Source organism: Maniola jurtina, chromosome 4, assembly GCF_905333055.1.
Source record: "Maniola jurtina chromosome 4, ilManJurt1.1, whole genome shotgun sequence".
In the NCBI taxonomy this organism is placed as follows: domain Eukaryota; kingdom Metazoa; phylum Arthropoda; class Insecta; order Lepidoptera; family Nymphalidae; genus Maniola; species Maniola jurtina.
The window spans coordinates 11,818,638-11,835,791 of record NC_060032.1 but is presented as its reverse complement, the minus strand read 5'-3'; the positions used below and the strand labels follow the sequence as shown (position 1 = coordinate 11,835,791).

At 34.4% G+C, this 17,154-nt stretch overlaps 1 protein-coding gene across 12 annotated transcripts in view; it reads left to right on the top strand.

Moving 5' to 3' along the window:
• The window catches only part of LOC123864915, a 71,537-nt gene extending 55,347 nt beyond the window's left edge, over positions 1 to 16,190 (top strand). For 3 of the 12 annotated variants that reach the window (XM_045905661.1, XM_045905671.1, XM_045905672.1), the window contains 17 exons: positions 1,965 to 2,123; positions 2,318 to 2,491; positions 2,566 to 3,756; positions 3,830 to 3,900; positions 3,983 to 4,089; positions 4,373 to 4,562; positions 5,437 to 5,596; positions 5,758 to 5,876; positions 6,095 to 6,194; positions 7,422 to 7,494; positions 9,635 to 9,763; positions 10,266 to 10,397; positions 10,914 to 11,053; positions 11,649 to 11,787; positions 12,347 to 12,449; positions 13,151 to 13,244; positions 15,175 to 16,190. In XM_045905661.1, the coding sequence (XP_045761617.1) occupies positions 1,965 to 2,123; positions 2,318 to 2,491; positions 2,566 to 3,756; positions 3,830 to 3,900; positions 3,983 to 4,089; positions 4,373 to 4,562; positions 5,437 to 5,596; positions 5,758 to 5,876; positions 6,095 to 6,194; positions 7,422 to 7,494; positions 9,635 to 9,763; positions 10,266 to 10,397; positions 10,914 to 11,053; positions 11,649 to 11,787; positions 12,347 to 12,449; positions 13,151 to 13,244; positions 15,175 to 15,252 (3,159 nt within the window). In that variant the 3' untranslated portion in view covers positions 15,253 to 16,190. Of the gene's footprint in view, positions 1 to 1,964; positions 2,124 to 2,317; positions 2,492 to 2,565; positions 3,757 to 3,829; positions 3,901 to 3,982; positions 4,090 to 4,372; positions 4,563 to 4,882; positions 4,917 to 5,436; positions 5,597 to 5,757; positions 5,877 to 6,094; positions 6,195 to 7,421; positions 7,495 to 9,634; positions 9,764 to 10,265; positions 10,398 to 10,913; positions 11,054 to 11,648; positions 11,788 to 12,346; positions 12,450 to 13,150; positions 13,245 to 15,174 lie in introns of those variants that run through there. The other 9 variants (XM_045905666.1, XM_045905665.1, XM_045905663.1 and 6 more) reach the window with 9 other exon arrangements.
• Positions 16,191 to 17,154: the final 964 nt, after the last annotated feature.

Below are 17,154 nucleotides of genomic sequence, written 5' to 3'. Positions count from 1 at the left end.
ATTCCCAGATCTCGGTATTTTGGCTATTGATAAATATAACCTAGTTGTAATTCTAATGCCCTTTTGAAGCAATATAACTGGGTACATAAAAAGGAATTTAACAGAACTGAACTGAAAGTACTATACATTGAGTTATTGTAACTCGCTTAAATACTCAAGTATGTATGCCGACATTTTACAATTTACCTTAATATAGGATTCAGTGTCAAAAATGTAACTATAGGGTACCAATCGTAGGAATGTTTATACGATTTCGAAGTAATAGTTTTCTAATACCATCGTTGCTTCTTGAGTCTTCCGTCCTTTTCTTATGACGTTTTGTTATTGATGAAGCGTTAGATCCTCCAGCATCTCCTTCACTATTGACTTCATTTGACTCTTTGCTGGCAATGTTAGTTTTATCGTTTACAAGTCTATTCACGTTGTTAGTAATAATTTCGGTGTACAGAATCTTAATGCTCTGTATCTGTACATAACCTTGCAAAATTGTACAGGTCATGTGGATATTTGGCGATTAGTTGCGAAATCCGTTTCATAATCCATCGTAGTTTTACTGAATCATTTTTGTTTCTGCATCGCTTTTTAAAATAACGCATTGCCATTAGAATAAAATGTGTTACAAAGAAAAATGGTAGTTGGTGTTATATTTCTGTGTTAAGTCAAATATTGTAGTACTGCTTTTTCAACAATTTAATGCTCACATAATATATTAACCTATGTCCATGTTTGTATTGTAATAGAAATAGAAATGCGCGTCTATTATAATCGCTAGCATCGTAAAATGTTCACATAACCTACGTCCGGGATTTTTATAAATGTATATGACCTAATTTTTAATGCGAAATTTTTGGTAGTTAGAATCAATAATTTTCGATGTCTTTGGCTGTGTATAGTAAGTCTATTAGATAATGAGGAAAATAATGATAATTTTGAGAAAAGCCTTTTACTTATTGTTCTGGGTTCAGCGTATAATCGATTTTATTATAAAAATTTGGATGTTTTGTTTAGATCGGAGCAGAAATTTCTAATGATCGGTGAATAAAGTGACTTTGTCAGTGGTGATACTTTTTTTATTTTAAACGTCATTTATGAGCCCTTACTTTGAGAGACGCTATCGATGTTTTAACGGAAAAACTAGTTTTATGCGCTATTATCTACGATGAAATTATCTACCATTTTTCTGTGTAACGCACTAATGTCATTTATTTGAATTTATCTGTATGGTGCACTATATAACTACTTCTTTATAATAATTATTATTAAAAAGCTTTTCTATACTAGCTGTATAGTTGTAAGAGTAAGAAACACTTTTGCATTCAAAAAAAGAAGTGTAAATAAAAAAAAAACAACAGAAACATGTACTGAAGTAAAAATGGTAAGTACAATTAATAACTACTTCAAAAAATTATATTTCCATGGTACAGATATTCGTATACGGTATAATAATATCTTATTAATATAAAATTAGGATTTTTTTTTGTATAAGTATATCAAATTTGCTTACAGCACAAAACAAAACGTGTACCATTATCGTTTTGCACAGTCTCATTCTGTTCCTAATATCCACTTGATCTCTACTAAGCTCTATTTTGTAAAAATAAATATTATTGGCGACATAAAATAAGCTTTATTTAATTTAATTGTGGTAGCTACCTTTCTTAATGATAAATGAATATTGATATTAATAATAGAAACAACACTACCATACCCGGCTGAGTTTGTTGTGGGCTCTTCTTAGACTTGGGCGCGTTTGTAACCCTCGTAGCTTAGTTTAAGCTAACGTAATTATCACGACTATATCATCTTTCAAATCTAACTAATCTGACAAACAGAAGGTGTACAACAGTACTTTCTGGATAAAATTTGACTTTGACTAAGAAGGAAATGAAACCTTAATCTCAATAATAGCTGAAATATTTTAGAAATAATATGTTCATAATCTGTGGCTAACGCAAATATTTTAGACTCGACGTAGCTCAGCAGAAACGCAAACAGGAGGAGGTGGGAGTGCTGTAGAAGTTCCTAGGAGTAACAGAAGTCGAGGGTCCACGTTACACTTGCAGAGATGGATGACTCAGTTACCTGAGGCTGAAGAGTTAGACCCCCCAGAGCCAGATATGGAGGTCAGTTCTGCATTTTACTAAGTGAATAAAATCTAAAAGAAAGTAGCGTGTGTTTTATATTTGCACAAGAATAGAAAAGTAAAACTGCACCTAATACTATTGCACGAAAATCTTCTCACAACAACTTTTCTCGATTCAGTCATTTTAATACTTATAAGAACACAATTAAAGATATAAAATGACGTTTATTATAGATGTGGAGTGTAGAAGAGCTAAGAAAGAGATCGAAAGAACTAAATCTTTTAGAAGTAGCAGAACTTATAGAGAATAATACGAAAAATGAAAATAGAGAAAGTACTGTTGTTAATCGTGTGGAAAAGAAGGAAAATGACCGAAGTCCATCCAAAAGTAGTAATTCTGGTAGTCAGGTAGGTATTTTAATGCAAATATTATTCATAAAAAAGTAGAAGCTCTGGATACTATTTATATATTTTTCTTTCAGATAACTGTCCGAACGAGTCCAGTTGTAGTTGATACTATTCCGGTTTGCCGGCAGTGTCACAAGAAATGCTTATCCAAGCCAAATAGTCCATTAATATCACAAAAAGAACCACCAGTACCTCCTAAGCCAAAAGCCGAAACTTCGCCTCAAAATTCTGCCTCAAATAAAAGTAATACTAGCATTTGTAGTGCAAACTGTGGTAACCGTAAACAAAAACATTTTTCTCACTTAGAACGTAAAGGTGCAATTAGGATACGCCCTGAAGATGCCCCTAAGGCAGCTATGAAAGTAATTGATTCAATAGAACAAAGTCAAAGGATGCTCAAATCAAAATCCTATGAACTGAAAACAGATTCACCGATTTTGAACACAAGCATCACAAGAAGTCACAGTCATACAAAGAGCCATTTGGAACTGAGAAAAGAACATTCTATTATGTCACCTAGTCCCACTTCTAGTAGTAGGAATAGTCCTCTGTCCACTAGCCACACAACATGTAGCTCAATGGTATTTAACTCTAGTTCAAACGACTTAAGAACCTCAAGTTCAAATATAGCTAATCAAGTGCAATGTGTTATAGCTCAAGAGAAATACTTAAACGAGGTTAAATGTGTAGAAAGCATAACGCTTTCAAGAACGAAAACATCAGCTTATCCTTCACCGGCAACCTTAAGAAAAGATGAACGAACGAGACAAAAAGCTGAAACGGTATTAAATAAGGTATTAGGCATGAACATAATAACCAAACGAGAAAACGTCGGTACACGCCTACGAACTTCATCAGTCTTTTTGGACGACGATTCAATACATGAAGATGATAATGACTTCAGAATACAAAGAGGCCTTCGAAGATCGCCGAGAATGGGTATATCAGCTGTTAGCAAAATGAATGGTGATATAAGTAAAAAAACTGAAATGCTTGAAGATATAAATGCAAACACAAATGACGTATTATCTGATGAAGATTCAGAGCTAGGTCCCCTTATGTTAATGGGTCTTTCTGCTATTAATCCCGCAGCACATCTTATGAGAGTTGAGCCATTTAAAAGGACACATTTTGAACTATCTGCAACTAGCATAAATACGGTCAATTCAAGACCAGGCAGTCTAGGTTCAATAAAATCCGAATCTCCCGTGCCGAATATAGCAGTTGTCCCACCAACTCCTGATTATAATACGACTAATAAGACTGTGAGTATCTGCTGAATTTGTCTAGTAATATTGCATTTAATTATTACTTTGTTATCTTGGATTTTGATTTCAGGATCAGCTTGTAGATGAATCTCCCGATTCCCCAGACGCCCCAGATGATTTACCTTATGTGTCGTTAAAAAGGCAGGTTTAAAAATAAGTAAAAATGTATAACTGATTATAAAATTATTTATAAGTCATTAAAAATAATGGTTTCACTTTTAAGGTATGGCACAATGTCAAGCCTGGAAAGGCTGCCATCCGATGAGACTGATGATGGTAACGTAAGACTGACTGCACAGGAGCCAGATACTTCCAAAACGTATAGCACAGGTAAATATATAGTTATATTATCTAGTACTGTTCCAGCTAATAGGGTTTCTTGTCAAGTAAGATTCACTATAAACATGATGCACGCTATATTTGAGCATGATGACTACAATAAGCTCCTTTTCTCGTGCCACAGGCGTAGATTACTAATGCAAACTTTTATTTTCCTGGTTTCCTGCTTACTTAGCTTCGTCTTAACTTTAGAAGAGTAGAACGAAATAAGTTTAATTGCTGTGTATCATAATATCATTCAACTACTCTAATTTCTGTGTTTTTATTTCTTGAGAATTTCCAGATCTCTGCCTAAGTAATTGTAATGAGAATGAAACGTTTGCAGTAACAAGTGCAGCGGGTGGTATAATGGGCTGGACAGCACGTGCTGGTTCATTTGTTGTTGAGAAGATGAATATTTTTAGTCACACGGAAAGCGTGCCAAATACCTCAATAGCGCATAAACAACCATCTTTCTTAGAACGGTTGGTCTTATTCATTATTTTGGTTTTAATCATATCATAAAAGGGTTAAACTAACTGACTCACATACCAACATACGTAACTTGAAACTGTGCATTCAGGTTTTCTTTCTTATGCAGACCTCTTTAAAAAAGGATTTTATAGTAATTGTTTCTTCTGCAATCTTTATAATATAAACAAAACCTTAGCGATCTTAGCTTACCTACTAATACGATAAAACAGTTCCTTATTTTATGAACTATGAGTTGAAGATACACAATTTTGCTCTATTATTATCAAATTTTTCATTTGTTCATAATAATTTTGACATTTCTCTAAATTAGGTGGAACACAACACATTGGGAAAAACGACGCTGAGTATGTTGGTTTCATCGTTCTTGTTTGGATGATTGTTATTGTTAGAAAATATTATGCTATGTGTCTTATGTCATACATAATTCTCTAGTACTTATTTATAGATATTGCTAGATTTGCAAATATAATTAGCAACATTATATTTTACGTAATCGATATAATTTTCGAAACTAATGGAAATATATTTTATAGTATTACAGTAGCCATTTAATAGCTTAAAATTTTACGCTAGATTTTATTAACTAAAAGAATCACCATTCAATAGAAAAAATTACCTACTCATATTTTTTCCGATTTCAAATCTGCAATGTTTTCTGAATTTTTCAAAAGTATTTGTATAGTTTTATTGAAAATAGAAGAATATTTTTGTAATGTAGTTTTACTTTCATAAACTGTTATAAAATATAGCATCAATAGTAACTATATATGCGTTTATAGATTTTAGTCTTTTTGAGATAGATGATTTTGTGTTCTTTAACTAGTTACTAATTTTGCGATTGTGTAATAAATATGAATTGAATAGGTGCCTTGGGGTTGGTGATTGGAAGTCAGCCATTGGTACTGAAGAGGGTACAGTTGAAACCGGAGAAGGTAGTGGGGCAAGCGGAGAAGATGCTTGGGGTACACCATCATCTGGCGATCTCTCAGACAATCTCCCTGATTCTGAACATGGGACTCTCTCTGTAAGCTTATAATAGAAATACTTATGGAATAGCAATTTGCAACAACTAGTTGATTTTTTTAAAAAACGCTTATATCGATTTATAAATGAAACATTGGTCTTGAGTGAGAAACATTTTTTTTTTAATTTTTAACCTAAATGAACAGAACTTTATCTTTACAGTCACCAACAAAGTCTTCCTCTTCGTATGCCGGTGATGATGATACAGAACTAATGATGGATGAGCTTTTAATGGCACCTACAATAACTGGACCTACTACTTTAAGGCCACTTTTACCGAGGTACGGATTATTTTGAACAATGTTTTAAAAATTAGTGCTTTTATTGTGCCATTACGCACATCAATGATTCTCATTTTGCTTTAGTTATTATTGGGTAGATACATTATGTTAATTATGATTAATGATTATTATCTGTAAAACATCTTCACTTGAGAAAAAAGTATGAGAAATTGTTTCTACCACGAAAGGATATATTTATAAGATTTTATTAATTGCAGAGACGTATTTAGAAGAAGATTGGAACCTTTATTAGAAGAAGATGGTTCTGATAGTGGAAGTGAGGACAATAAACCTACGCCTACCAATTCTGATGACCAGGTGAATACCATAAGTATTCTTATTAAAACACTGACCATTCCCTAAATCATATTATTTATAACTGTAATGAAATAATGGTGAAAATTTATAAGAACAGCTTATGGCCCCAAAACTAGAAAGAATGTCAAGTAGCAATGATATTCTATTAGCTATAAGAATCTATATTATTACTGTGGTCAGTGTTAGGATCCTTCAAAGTTGCTAAATAATAATAAACAAATTTTGAAATATATTTTTAAGCCATTTGGAAATCTATTGATGCAAAATCTTATCCTATAAATATCAATGTACTTAGTTAAAAAAGAAACGCATCTTTGATTGATCCATTAAGTAGATATGTGACGTTAAATGGAGATCAATGTATGAACAGTAAAAAAGCATGTAAACAGAAAACCATAGAATGAGATGCAATTTGCATAGCAAGTAGTTTGTTGCATGACCCTAATCCAATTATTGTGAAACACTTACGAATAGGTTCTTATTGGGGATTTTTTATTTTTATAGAATGTATCATAATATGTATTTTATCAATTTTATAACTTTATTAAAGTGTTAACCTACACTCGTAGGAAACTTCGAAATATTTTTTGGTACATAATGTCATTAATTACGGAACTGTCAGGGATAGACTTTTATTTTATCAAAAATAATCTTAAAAATTAAATCAAAAGGATAGGTGGGTCAAGAATGTTTTAGAGATCGAAATATTGGCGCACCTGGTGAAGACAGAAATAAATTCAGGAACAAAATATAGCTCAAAGATGCTTTGGCTGTAAAAATATGCAATTTCGTTGCAATATTATCTTTACAATTGGAAAAGTATACAACATCAATTGAATGATCATTAGATACATCGATCGAGGTCGAAAAGTAAAAGTATTCAATTAAAATTGAAAAAAAAAAACAATATTTTGAAGACTGATCAGCTTCTTAAACGATTTTATAATAGTATAAAACATACATCTACAATTCTACACTACTTAATTTATAACATAAAGAAGATTTTGGATGTAGGAGTTTTGCCAGGTCTGCCATCCAAAATACGTTTCTGTACAATTTTAACCGTTAGTAGGAAAAATCATATACGAACAAGTCAAACTAATCAAAAGCTTAAACATGATTCAAAATTGTTGATTACTTGGGGCTATTGGCATATGGGGTTCGCATAGAGAGTAGCTAGGTTGTATCTCACGTTGTGACTGCCCGCTGGTGCGGCGCTTGGCGCAGGGCAGCGAGCGTGGCGTCGGTGCTGACGACTGTTCCGACGCGCCGCACCGACCACCCTCTGCTTCCGAATCAGGTAAACCTCGCCATATACCTATCTATATACGTTTATGTTCAATAGTAGTTCCTTCTATATCTATACCATCGATGTACATAGACAGGCCCTGATAGATAAAAAACCGGCCAAGTGCCACTCGCGCACCGAGGGTTCCGTCCTTGGGTAATTTTCCGACATTTTGCACGATAAATCAAAAACAGCTGTTATGCATTAAAACAAATAAAAATCTGTTTAGAATGTACAGATAAAGGCCCTTTCATATGATACCCCACTTGGTAAAGTTATCTTACTTTGAAAATTAAAAACACATTTTGATTCTTTTTAATGATATCACCACAAATTCACGGTTTTTGGATTTTTTCCTTTACTTGTGCTATGAGACCTACCTAACTGCCAAATTTCATGATTCTAGGTCATAGGAAGTAGGTACGGTACCCTATAGGTTTTCTTGACAGACACGACAGACGGACAGACAGATAACAAAGTGATCCTGTAAGGGTTCCGTTTTTCCTTTTGAAAAACGCGCTCATAAGATAAATTTATCTCTATCTCTAAAAACACTCTCATAAGATAAATTTATCTCTCGTGTTCTCTATTAGCAAAGGTCGTGACTGTGACCCTTTTCACCAGAGATCCTCCTATGGAGGATGTCACACCATGTACCTCGGTTTTTGCAACTTGGCTTACATTAATCAATATAATTTTCCAAATTATCGCCATCAGACACCAGCTGCCATACTTTAGATTAATGTAGTCAAAAAATTATTCGTAAAAATCAAGCTCATTTATGATGGAATAGGCCTGTCTATATATCGATGATCTATACAAGTTTATTTAAATAGATTTTCATTAAGTACCTATATTATAGATTTTCTATTTTAGTTGACATTGATTTTGACTTTGAATGCCTTTTTGAAATGATTTTATATCTGAAACAGTAAATGCCGACTGTATAAAATCAAAAAGTTCGAGCATAATTATGTATAATTAAGTAATTATATTAATCAATGTATTGGAAATCACCAAAACGAAAATATTAACGTTTTTTATGCCAAGTTATAAATAACAGAAGCAGAACTTGAGAAATTTTTAGCCATTTCACATGGATCATTTTTAAATTAATTATGTGAAATGAAATATGATGTGAATGAATAAATAGATTATAATATTTAGTAAGGCATAAGATGAGTGAGATTATATTATTTTAATAGTTCACTGTAAATAATTTAAATGTGTAAGTAGCTGTTAATTCATTGTAAAATATTTCATAGTAAAGAAATAATAATCGACACAGTAGAAACCAACACTCAACATGTAAATACTAACAAAATACATTTTGACAGCAAAGTGGACTTCTTGACTAAAGGTGAAAGGTGAGAATAAAATAAAACGGAAGATATCACGTTATACTTATGTATTTGAATCTCAAAACAATTACATACCAGAACAATACAAACGCACGATGCATGCTTTCATTTGAAAGGATATGTACCTATATTGTAAAAAGTTTTATCTTTTAAAATAACGTTGTTTAAGCCCTAGCATGCAATACAGATGCACCTAACACCTTGAATGTCTACTTTTATTAAGTATTTTATACTATCTAGTAACAAAATTTCTGGTAATAAATCACAAAAGTTCAATTCACGTACACAATACGTAATTCACAGCTTTATTTTTAGCATACAAATTACGGGGCCCTAAAATAACTGGACTATGTTATACTTTCTTTTTAAATATGATTTCATGTATTCTCATCTCATAATATTATTTAACTATAAAGCATAGTCTCAAATCGTTTTAAAACATTTATAATATGTTAATATGATACTTAAAGGTACTCACAGGTCGCAAACTAAATTAAAAGATTTAAAGTTTAGAAAAATTACACTCGGATTCCCACTGGTTACATTAATTAATGCAGCATTTCACGCTAAAGGTGAATAAAAATATCAAATTGGTGTCCATTATCACAGATAAAGTTACAAACCAGTCCAGATTTTTTGGGTCCCTTTCTCACTTATACGATACATTGTATAATGACAACAGAAACGAACAAACCGTTTAATTATACTAACACTTACAAGCAATACCAACACAAATAACCCAGCAGAAAATTAAAGTTATTCCAGTGAACTGAAGGCTCTTTGTTTCGCAGAAGCAGAGGACGGTGTGTGCGACGCGGGGCCCGAGTGCCATGGAGAGGTGCTCACTGGTGGCGCCGCGTGCGAGCTGAGTCCCGACCGGACTCCCACCAACGAGGTGCCTTCGATGCCCTTACAATCTGGTAAGATAATATTATGATAGCACTATACTTAGCTATATTATCATCATCATATTTTCAATGAATAGACGTCCACGGCTGGACATAGGTCTCTTGTAGGGACTTTCACACACTTTGGACTTGCGTCACCTAACTCCCTGCAACTCGTTTGATATCGTCTGTCCGCTTTCCGGTGTGAGATTGCCATTCTAGCACCTTGGAAAGTTGGGACCCAACGTTTATCGAATTTTTAACTGTGGGCCCCGACCATTACCACTTCAGCTGCGTAGCACGTTATACTAGTCTAAGATGGAACGCGTTTACCTAGAATGTGCCTATTCACTCTTGTTTTGAAGATACTCATATTGTAATTGTTTGGAAACACAGACTGCTTCCTCGATTTGAATAAAGTAGTTTAACCCTGAGTTCTTCACGCAATAATCAAAGTCATCTTCCAAGTTCCAAGTCACTTATTTCCCCCAACCCAACTGACTGAAAAGTTATAATGATACTATATATTATGTAGTTTCAAAAGAGTGTGTGGAGCGAGCATCTGTTGGCGGCGGTCGGCGGGGCTCAGCCAGTTCAGCCAGCACGCCCTCCACACTCGAACGCACCACTATCCACAACCCCACACCCCTACATCAGCTGTCACCAGGTAAGAATATCAGCTCTACAACTCTCAGTACTCCTCAAAAAGAAATGTATGCATGATATGCAGGCTTTCTCAACATACGTCATGTACAATTTAAAAATAATTTCAAAAGCTAGGTTTGTAAATAGCGCCATACAGCTGCCATATTGGTTTTTTTTTCGAAAAAATAGTCTGTGTCACTCAGGATGATGTAAAGATTCTAACGATACCCTATACATCCATATTTGTTCAAACATTTAGAAGTTATTTATATATATAATACATACACAAACCCTATAAACATTATTGATTCGAATAAAGTATAGTTTACCCCTGAGTTCTTCATGAAATTTATCAAATTAATTATTATAGTTATCTTCCAAGTTACTTATTTTTATCAACCCGACTGACTTATAAGTTATAATGGTTCTGGGGAATTAACTAGGCAGTTGTGTAGAAATGGTTGTTATCTTAGTAATGTTAATGTTAAGAACCTTGTAGAATTAATATGAACTAATATATTTAAAAAAAATTGTTTAGCTTCGGAGCCACCACCAGTAGCCGAGTGTTCGCGGGAGGAAGCGCGGCCAGCGTCGCCGGAGCGGCTCAGCCCCCGCGCGGAAATGCGCCTGGCGCTCGACCAGGGCAAGGACATATTGGCGGAACAGGAAGTGGCATGGGTAAGAATGACCATTCTCCGAGGGTTCCGTGCCCGAAGGGTGCCAACGGGACCCTATTACTAAGCCTCTGCTGTCAGTCAGAGTTGAAGTTTTCACAGAATGTGTTTTTTTTCTATTGCCGCTTTAAAAACAAAATCTCTTGACTGCAATCTCACCTTGTGGTAAGTGATGATGCAGTCTAAGATGGAATGGGCTTACCTGGAAGGAGTAGAGCAGCTTTTATTAAACCCATACCCCTTTGGTTTCTACACGACATCGTACCGAAAGTCTTAATCACTTGGCGGCACAGCTTTGCCGTATTTCTTTTGTTGCGCTATTTTCGTTTCAACTACAAGAGTGGTCTGCACTAAGGCTGAGATCTATAGAGCATACTTTGACTTTGCTCAGACTTAAGCTTCAGTTAATTCGAGACGGATTTATGTAAGCAATATAGCGCTGTCTTATGTCTAAGCAAAGTCAAAGTGCGGTCTGTAGATCTCAGCCTAAGTTTGGATGATTTCATCAAATTTTGAAAGCAATGTTCTTGTGGTACACCACCCCTTATACAATTTCCACAGTACTTACAATAGATGATCTTATACGTTGCTCACATCAGGGTGGCGCGCGCGACCACTGGTCGTTTCGCGCGGCGTGCCAACGCTCGCTGGTGCGACGCGTAGCGAGCGCGGACGCGGTCACGCTGTGCCGCACCGCCCCTCATACTACTTCGCGCAGTTCTGTATATGCTTGGAAAGGTGAGCCCTTAGCATATAGGACCACAGCTGGTCTACTTCTAGCTCACCAAAAAGATTCATCTAACTGTCGTCCTCGTGAACTGATAGACATCCACGGCTGGACGAATGTACCTACCTATCTTTTAAGTACTTGCAAAAACTCCACAAAACATGGTCTTGTACCGCTTGTGATGAAAAACCCCCAGCTAGTCATTTGAGATCCACTTAGTCACCAATTTATCCAATAGGTACCAAAAGCTATTTTTTTACCATTGACGCCGTAATTCTCATCCAAACCAATCAAAATACAACTAATCCTATCATAGTCTTTTAACTGCCACTCCATAAGTCATCCTTCCACTGTAATCAAAAGCCTTCTTTTTTTGGTGAAGGAAATCCGTCATAGATACCACAGGCCATAATCAAAAGCCTCTTAAAATGAGGTATCTCATATAGGCCACCAACTCTTCAAATATATTCGTACTAACATGATAACATTAACGTCCATTAGCACGATATTTAACTAGACATCGAACTTTTGTGGGATGGAAAAATTAAGAAAACCAACGTATAATTTCAGCTCCAGAAACCGAACCGAAACTTACGGAGATGGAGCAACTGGCACGAGCGGAAGCTCTGACGATGCGTTCGCGGACGCGCTCTCAATGCCAGAACGGGAAGATGTGAGTCACTTACCACTATGACATCCGCAAACATATTTACTTACTGTTGTTGCTAAAACTCAAACTAAATTATCATTGGTCATATTTTGATTCTAAGTCATTAACTCGACTCGGTTCACTTTCTTCCATTATATATTCTCCCATTTTGTCACTTGAAATATCATGATTTTTTCCAGTCATTATATTATGTGAATATTTTAGCATCCCAAAATGTGCCTTTCCTTAGCAGCATAAGAATAAGTAGGTATGATAATTGTAAGAATATTCAAGACTCTTTTATCTACAAAGAGTTCTGTTCTACGCCAAAGAATTAGTACGCCCATCTGTTTGGGAGATACTTTTTTTCATCTTTTTATTCAGATACAAGTTAGCCCTTGACTGCAATATCGCCTGTTGGTAAGTGATGATGCAGTCTAAGATGGAAGCGGGCTAACCTGGATAGGGTATGGCAGTTTTTCATTAAACCCATACTCCTTTTGGTTTCTACACGGCATCGTACCGGAACGCTAAATCGCTTGGCAGCATGGCTTTGCTGGTACGGTGGTAACTAGCCACGGCCGAAGCCTCCCACCAGACTAGACCAGAAATTATAAAATTCCAAACCCCTGCCGGGAATAGAACCCGAGACTTCCCACTAATAAGACACTTACCACAGGGAGGCCGTCAAACTTGTACTGCATTAACCTTAAAAACTGTAACAGATTGGGGTTCCTCCGCCGCCGAGCATCCTCCGATAGCCCTCGCCGCGAACCCTTCCTGCTGAACGCGCGGCCTTTCTCCCCCCGGCGAAGCACTGTGAGCAACCAAGGCTATTACAAGATTTGCTTTGTCAATGGCCATATCTGAGCACGCACGAGCTTCCTGTGTCCATCGGCGACTTAGATTACAGATTAAGATAGATAGGTCATTACAGATCACTCCATAACATTTCGCAATCGGAACAAGTAGTACCTAGTTTACTCGGTTTTCAGCACTTTTAAAATGTACTTAAAACTTATGGTACCTATGTGCTACACAGAACACTTAGACAGACAGGTGTACCTATATATTGACGAAAAAGAAATTGAACCTGTAAAGGAAATAAATATGTTTTCTAAACAGCTTTTAAAGGAGGTATATCTGTATTCTGTATTAAGAAGATTTTGAATTTCGAACTCGTGTAGTTCGAAATTGAATTTACATCCAAACCACTTTCAGGATCAGTTGCACCAAAGTTTTACCCTCTTACACTGTCCGGTAATATAATAATCAAATTGCAATAATACAGTAATTTTGCGTTTAGACTCTAGCCACTACTTTCTAGTTTGTTCACTATTTTAATCTGTAATCTGATGTTGGTAAAGCTAGATGTCTTTATGGCCTAATCTTTTCCTGTACGTTAAATACAGGTCATATTGGAAATTTTTAAAATAATGTAAAAAAAATACGGGCTATTAGTTTTATCTAACTAAACCAACGCCTGTGACATGGTTGTTAGCGACTGCATTTGAGCCCCCAATTATCTCAAGTATACTGTAGAAACCTAGGTAATTACTTAATGTAAAAAGAAAGTAATAGTGATGATGGTGCTAGTACACAAATCCTATATGGACAGGTTGAAAGATCTAAACAAGTCAACAACAAAATTTGTCCCGTCCTTTTCACAATGATTCTTGTGAAAAAGGATGGCGATACCATCTGTCAATGTAGCATAGAGATTTGTGTACAAGCGAATAAGCACAAATGATGATTGACTAAAATATTTACCACATAACCACACAACGTAGATAAAATTAGTAAATGTAAGGATTAACTTAATGGTATAGTATTTAAAAGTGATGATCCATCCAGTACTAGATGTGATGCAGTCGATAACAGCTTAGAATAGCTGGATTTAAACCAAAATTTAAAAAAAATTGTAGCAATTTTAATAATAATTAGCAGGTCAGGGTGTGAGCAGAGTGAGAAAGGACCATGGTTGTATTATATGTAACTGAATTGAAAGGAAGCAAAGTTTTTATTTTTTTAGTTTTTGAAATCTCGAATTATTTGATTTTAAGTCGCACAAGGTGTGCCAAGTTTGTCATAGCCCGACAATGGTTACATTTCAATACGATCATGGTTAATAGAGTAATGTAGGTAAATAACGTTGGAACGGTCAATAAAATTGCCTTTTACATTTGGATATTAAAAATTGTTAAATTAATTATACGAAACTCGAATACTTACGTGTTTTATCAAAATTATCTTCAGCGCTTTTATTGTATTAATCTAATCTATTGGTATAATGTTGTCTATTTAAGAATCTAGTCGCACTAAGAGCTCTTGTCAATTTTTCTTGCTTATTGACTAGTGTTTAAATCCAGCTTGTAAGAATGTTAGATTTCTCGTTTATGTTTAATCGAACTGATCTGTCCATTTTGATGGAGTGTTTTAAAATATATTTTTAACAAAATCCATTCAGCTTTTCATTCGCCCCGCTTATATTATGCTTCCCTTTCCTAGTTTCAATTATGTACCACTAATCTAATTTAGCTTCACATTTTCTACTTACACTTAAGCAATTTTATTGCATTTAGAGACGATTTCTTATGAAGTAATAACACCACACCATTTAAAGCACTTTGTAAATGAGTTTTAAAATAAAATTTTAGAAGACTTTTACTGTAAAGTATTTTTTATTAAAATAATTATTTAATAAAATATTATTTTGTTTGTACTCATATCTAATATAGTATTCTTACAGGAGAAGCATTTCGAGAAACGATTCTGGAAACAAGTGACCAGAAGACGTCAATCTTGTGGCTCCATCAGCCAAATATAGAGACTAAAAAAATTAAAAGACTTTCAAAACTGAAAAACGTGTAAGTGTTCATCGTCTTGTACTTAAAGGTAGAAAGATTTACAAAGAAGTTATAAATAGGATTCGAATCGACGTAGACAGTGGCAGTGATCGCATATACAATGGACCAAGAAAAGATACGTAAGATTGTCACAGACTGAAATTGAATCGGATTTGATGATTTTGGAGCAACGAATGGAATGAATGAAGTAGAAAGTTTAAGAATAGTTGGGATGCCAAAAAATTCCTGACGTGAAAGTATTTGCCAAAACACTGACGGATGGGACCTGTCAACTGAACTTCATATCGTAGGTAGAAACCAAGTGGTTCAACTAGGTACTGGTGTAGATAGCAATTCTTTAAGGCCTAACATGCTTATTATTGTGTACTATAAAACTGTGAAAGATGCGGTTAAAGTTTCTTCTACGTAGATGTACATATAGTGAAAGGAAGTAGAGTAAGCTTTTTAATAAAAAAAGGCTTGATCTTTGTATAATATAATTGTTTTAGCAAATTTCTTGTAACGCTGTTGACTATTGAGAATTGAATGTCTTTCATACACTTCATTGTTAATTAGATATTTGTTAAATATAATAAAATATTGATGTACTTACTTAATTTAATTTTGATGGTCCCAGGGCTTATTAAATTAATGTCAAACTTAAATTTAAAAGTAATGTTTACCCAGTTGACTATTTCAACTGGTTAATCTAACATTTACGGTTGAATCTTGAAACATAATAATAACGTTTCATGAAAATAACCTTAGTATAATAAAATTGGAAGTTTTTGAAGTAAATCGTCGAATTTATTATTTTTTAAAATCAATATTACTATTGTGAGTCTGTGGGCTACAATTTTAAGATTGTTCTTTGTATATCTCTCATTTCCAATGTCGCAAATAAACTTCTTAAATTTCATGCTTAACTTTCATTTAACCTTTGTTATTATTGTGTTAACTTTAACTGAGTGTTAGTCATAAACTTTAATAAATACTAAGTACCTACTACTGACGAATATGGTTCATAACTATTTTATTCTTCAAATCATAAATAATAATATTATATTCGTATTCGTATTAATTGATATTTATTATTAAATTAATGAACTGGTCGTCCGTAGAAGGTAGTTTTAAAGTAGGCAGGTTGTAGTCGGATTTTTTTCTTAGATAGGTAGGTAATACACAGTATGTTTGAACATAATTAGTAGGTATATTCTTAAATAATAAGGTAAGACAATGGCAAGGTAAGGTGGATATAGGTAGGTACGAACATTTAGATTTTAGTCTGCTCCCTTACTTTCGAGGTATTGAGACTTAAAAAAGTTGAAAACTAAAACTCGACTGCGATCGTCTTAATAAACGCTGAAATATTGGAGTAAAATTGTTTTTTTTGTGGCTTGGTATATTTTAATGTTGTTGTACACATTTATGAGTTCAAAATTTTCTCCTCTTTCATTTGACATCCCACTGGATACAATAGCAAAAAAATTTTTTGAGACCTCCCCTTTTTTTCTAAGTAACATCCGTTAGGTCAATTTTTTCGTATAAAAAATAGCCTATGTCACCCGAACCCTTACAACGAATCAATTGACACCTCATTCATCAAAATCGGTCCAGTAGTTTAGACACAACGGTGGAACACACAGAATTTGGATACAAACATACGTACACACATACATACATGGACTGCTAAAATCATTACCCTTCCTTTTAGCTTTTCCGCAGTCGGGTAAAAAGTAGCTGATGCCTGAAAAAAAATACCGGGTGATAAAAATAAAACGCCATAAAATTGTTAAGGCACGTATATTGATTAAAATTTATCAAAATACAATTCATTTATCAGTATGTAAATATAGCTTTGTTACTCGTATTATATTTTATTG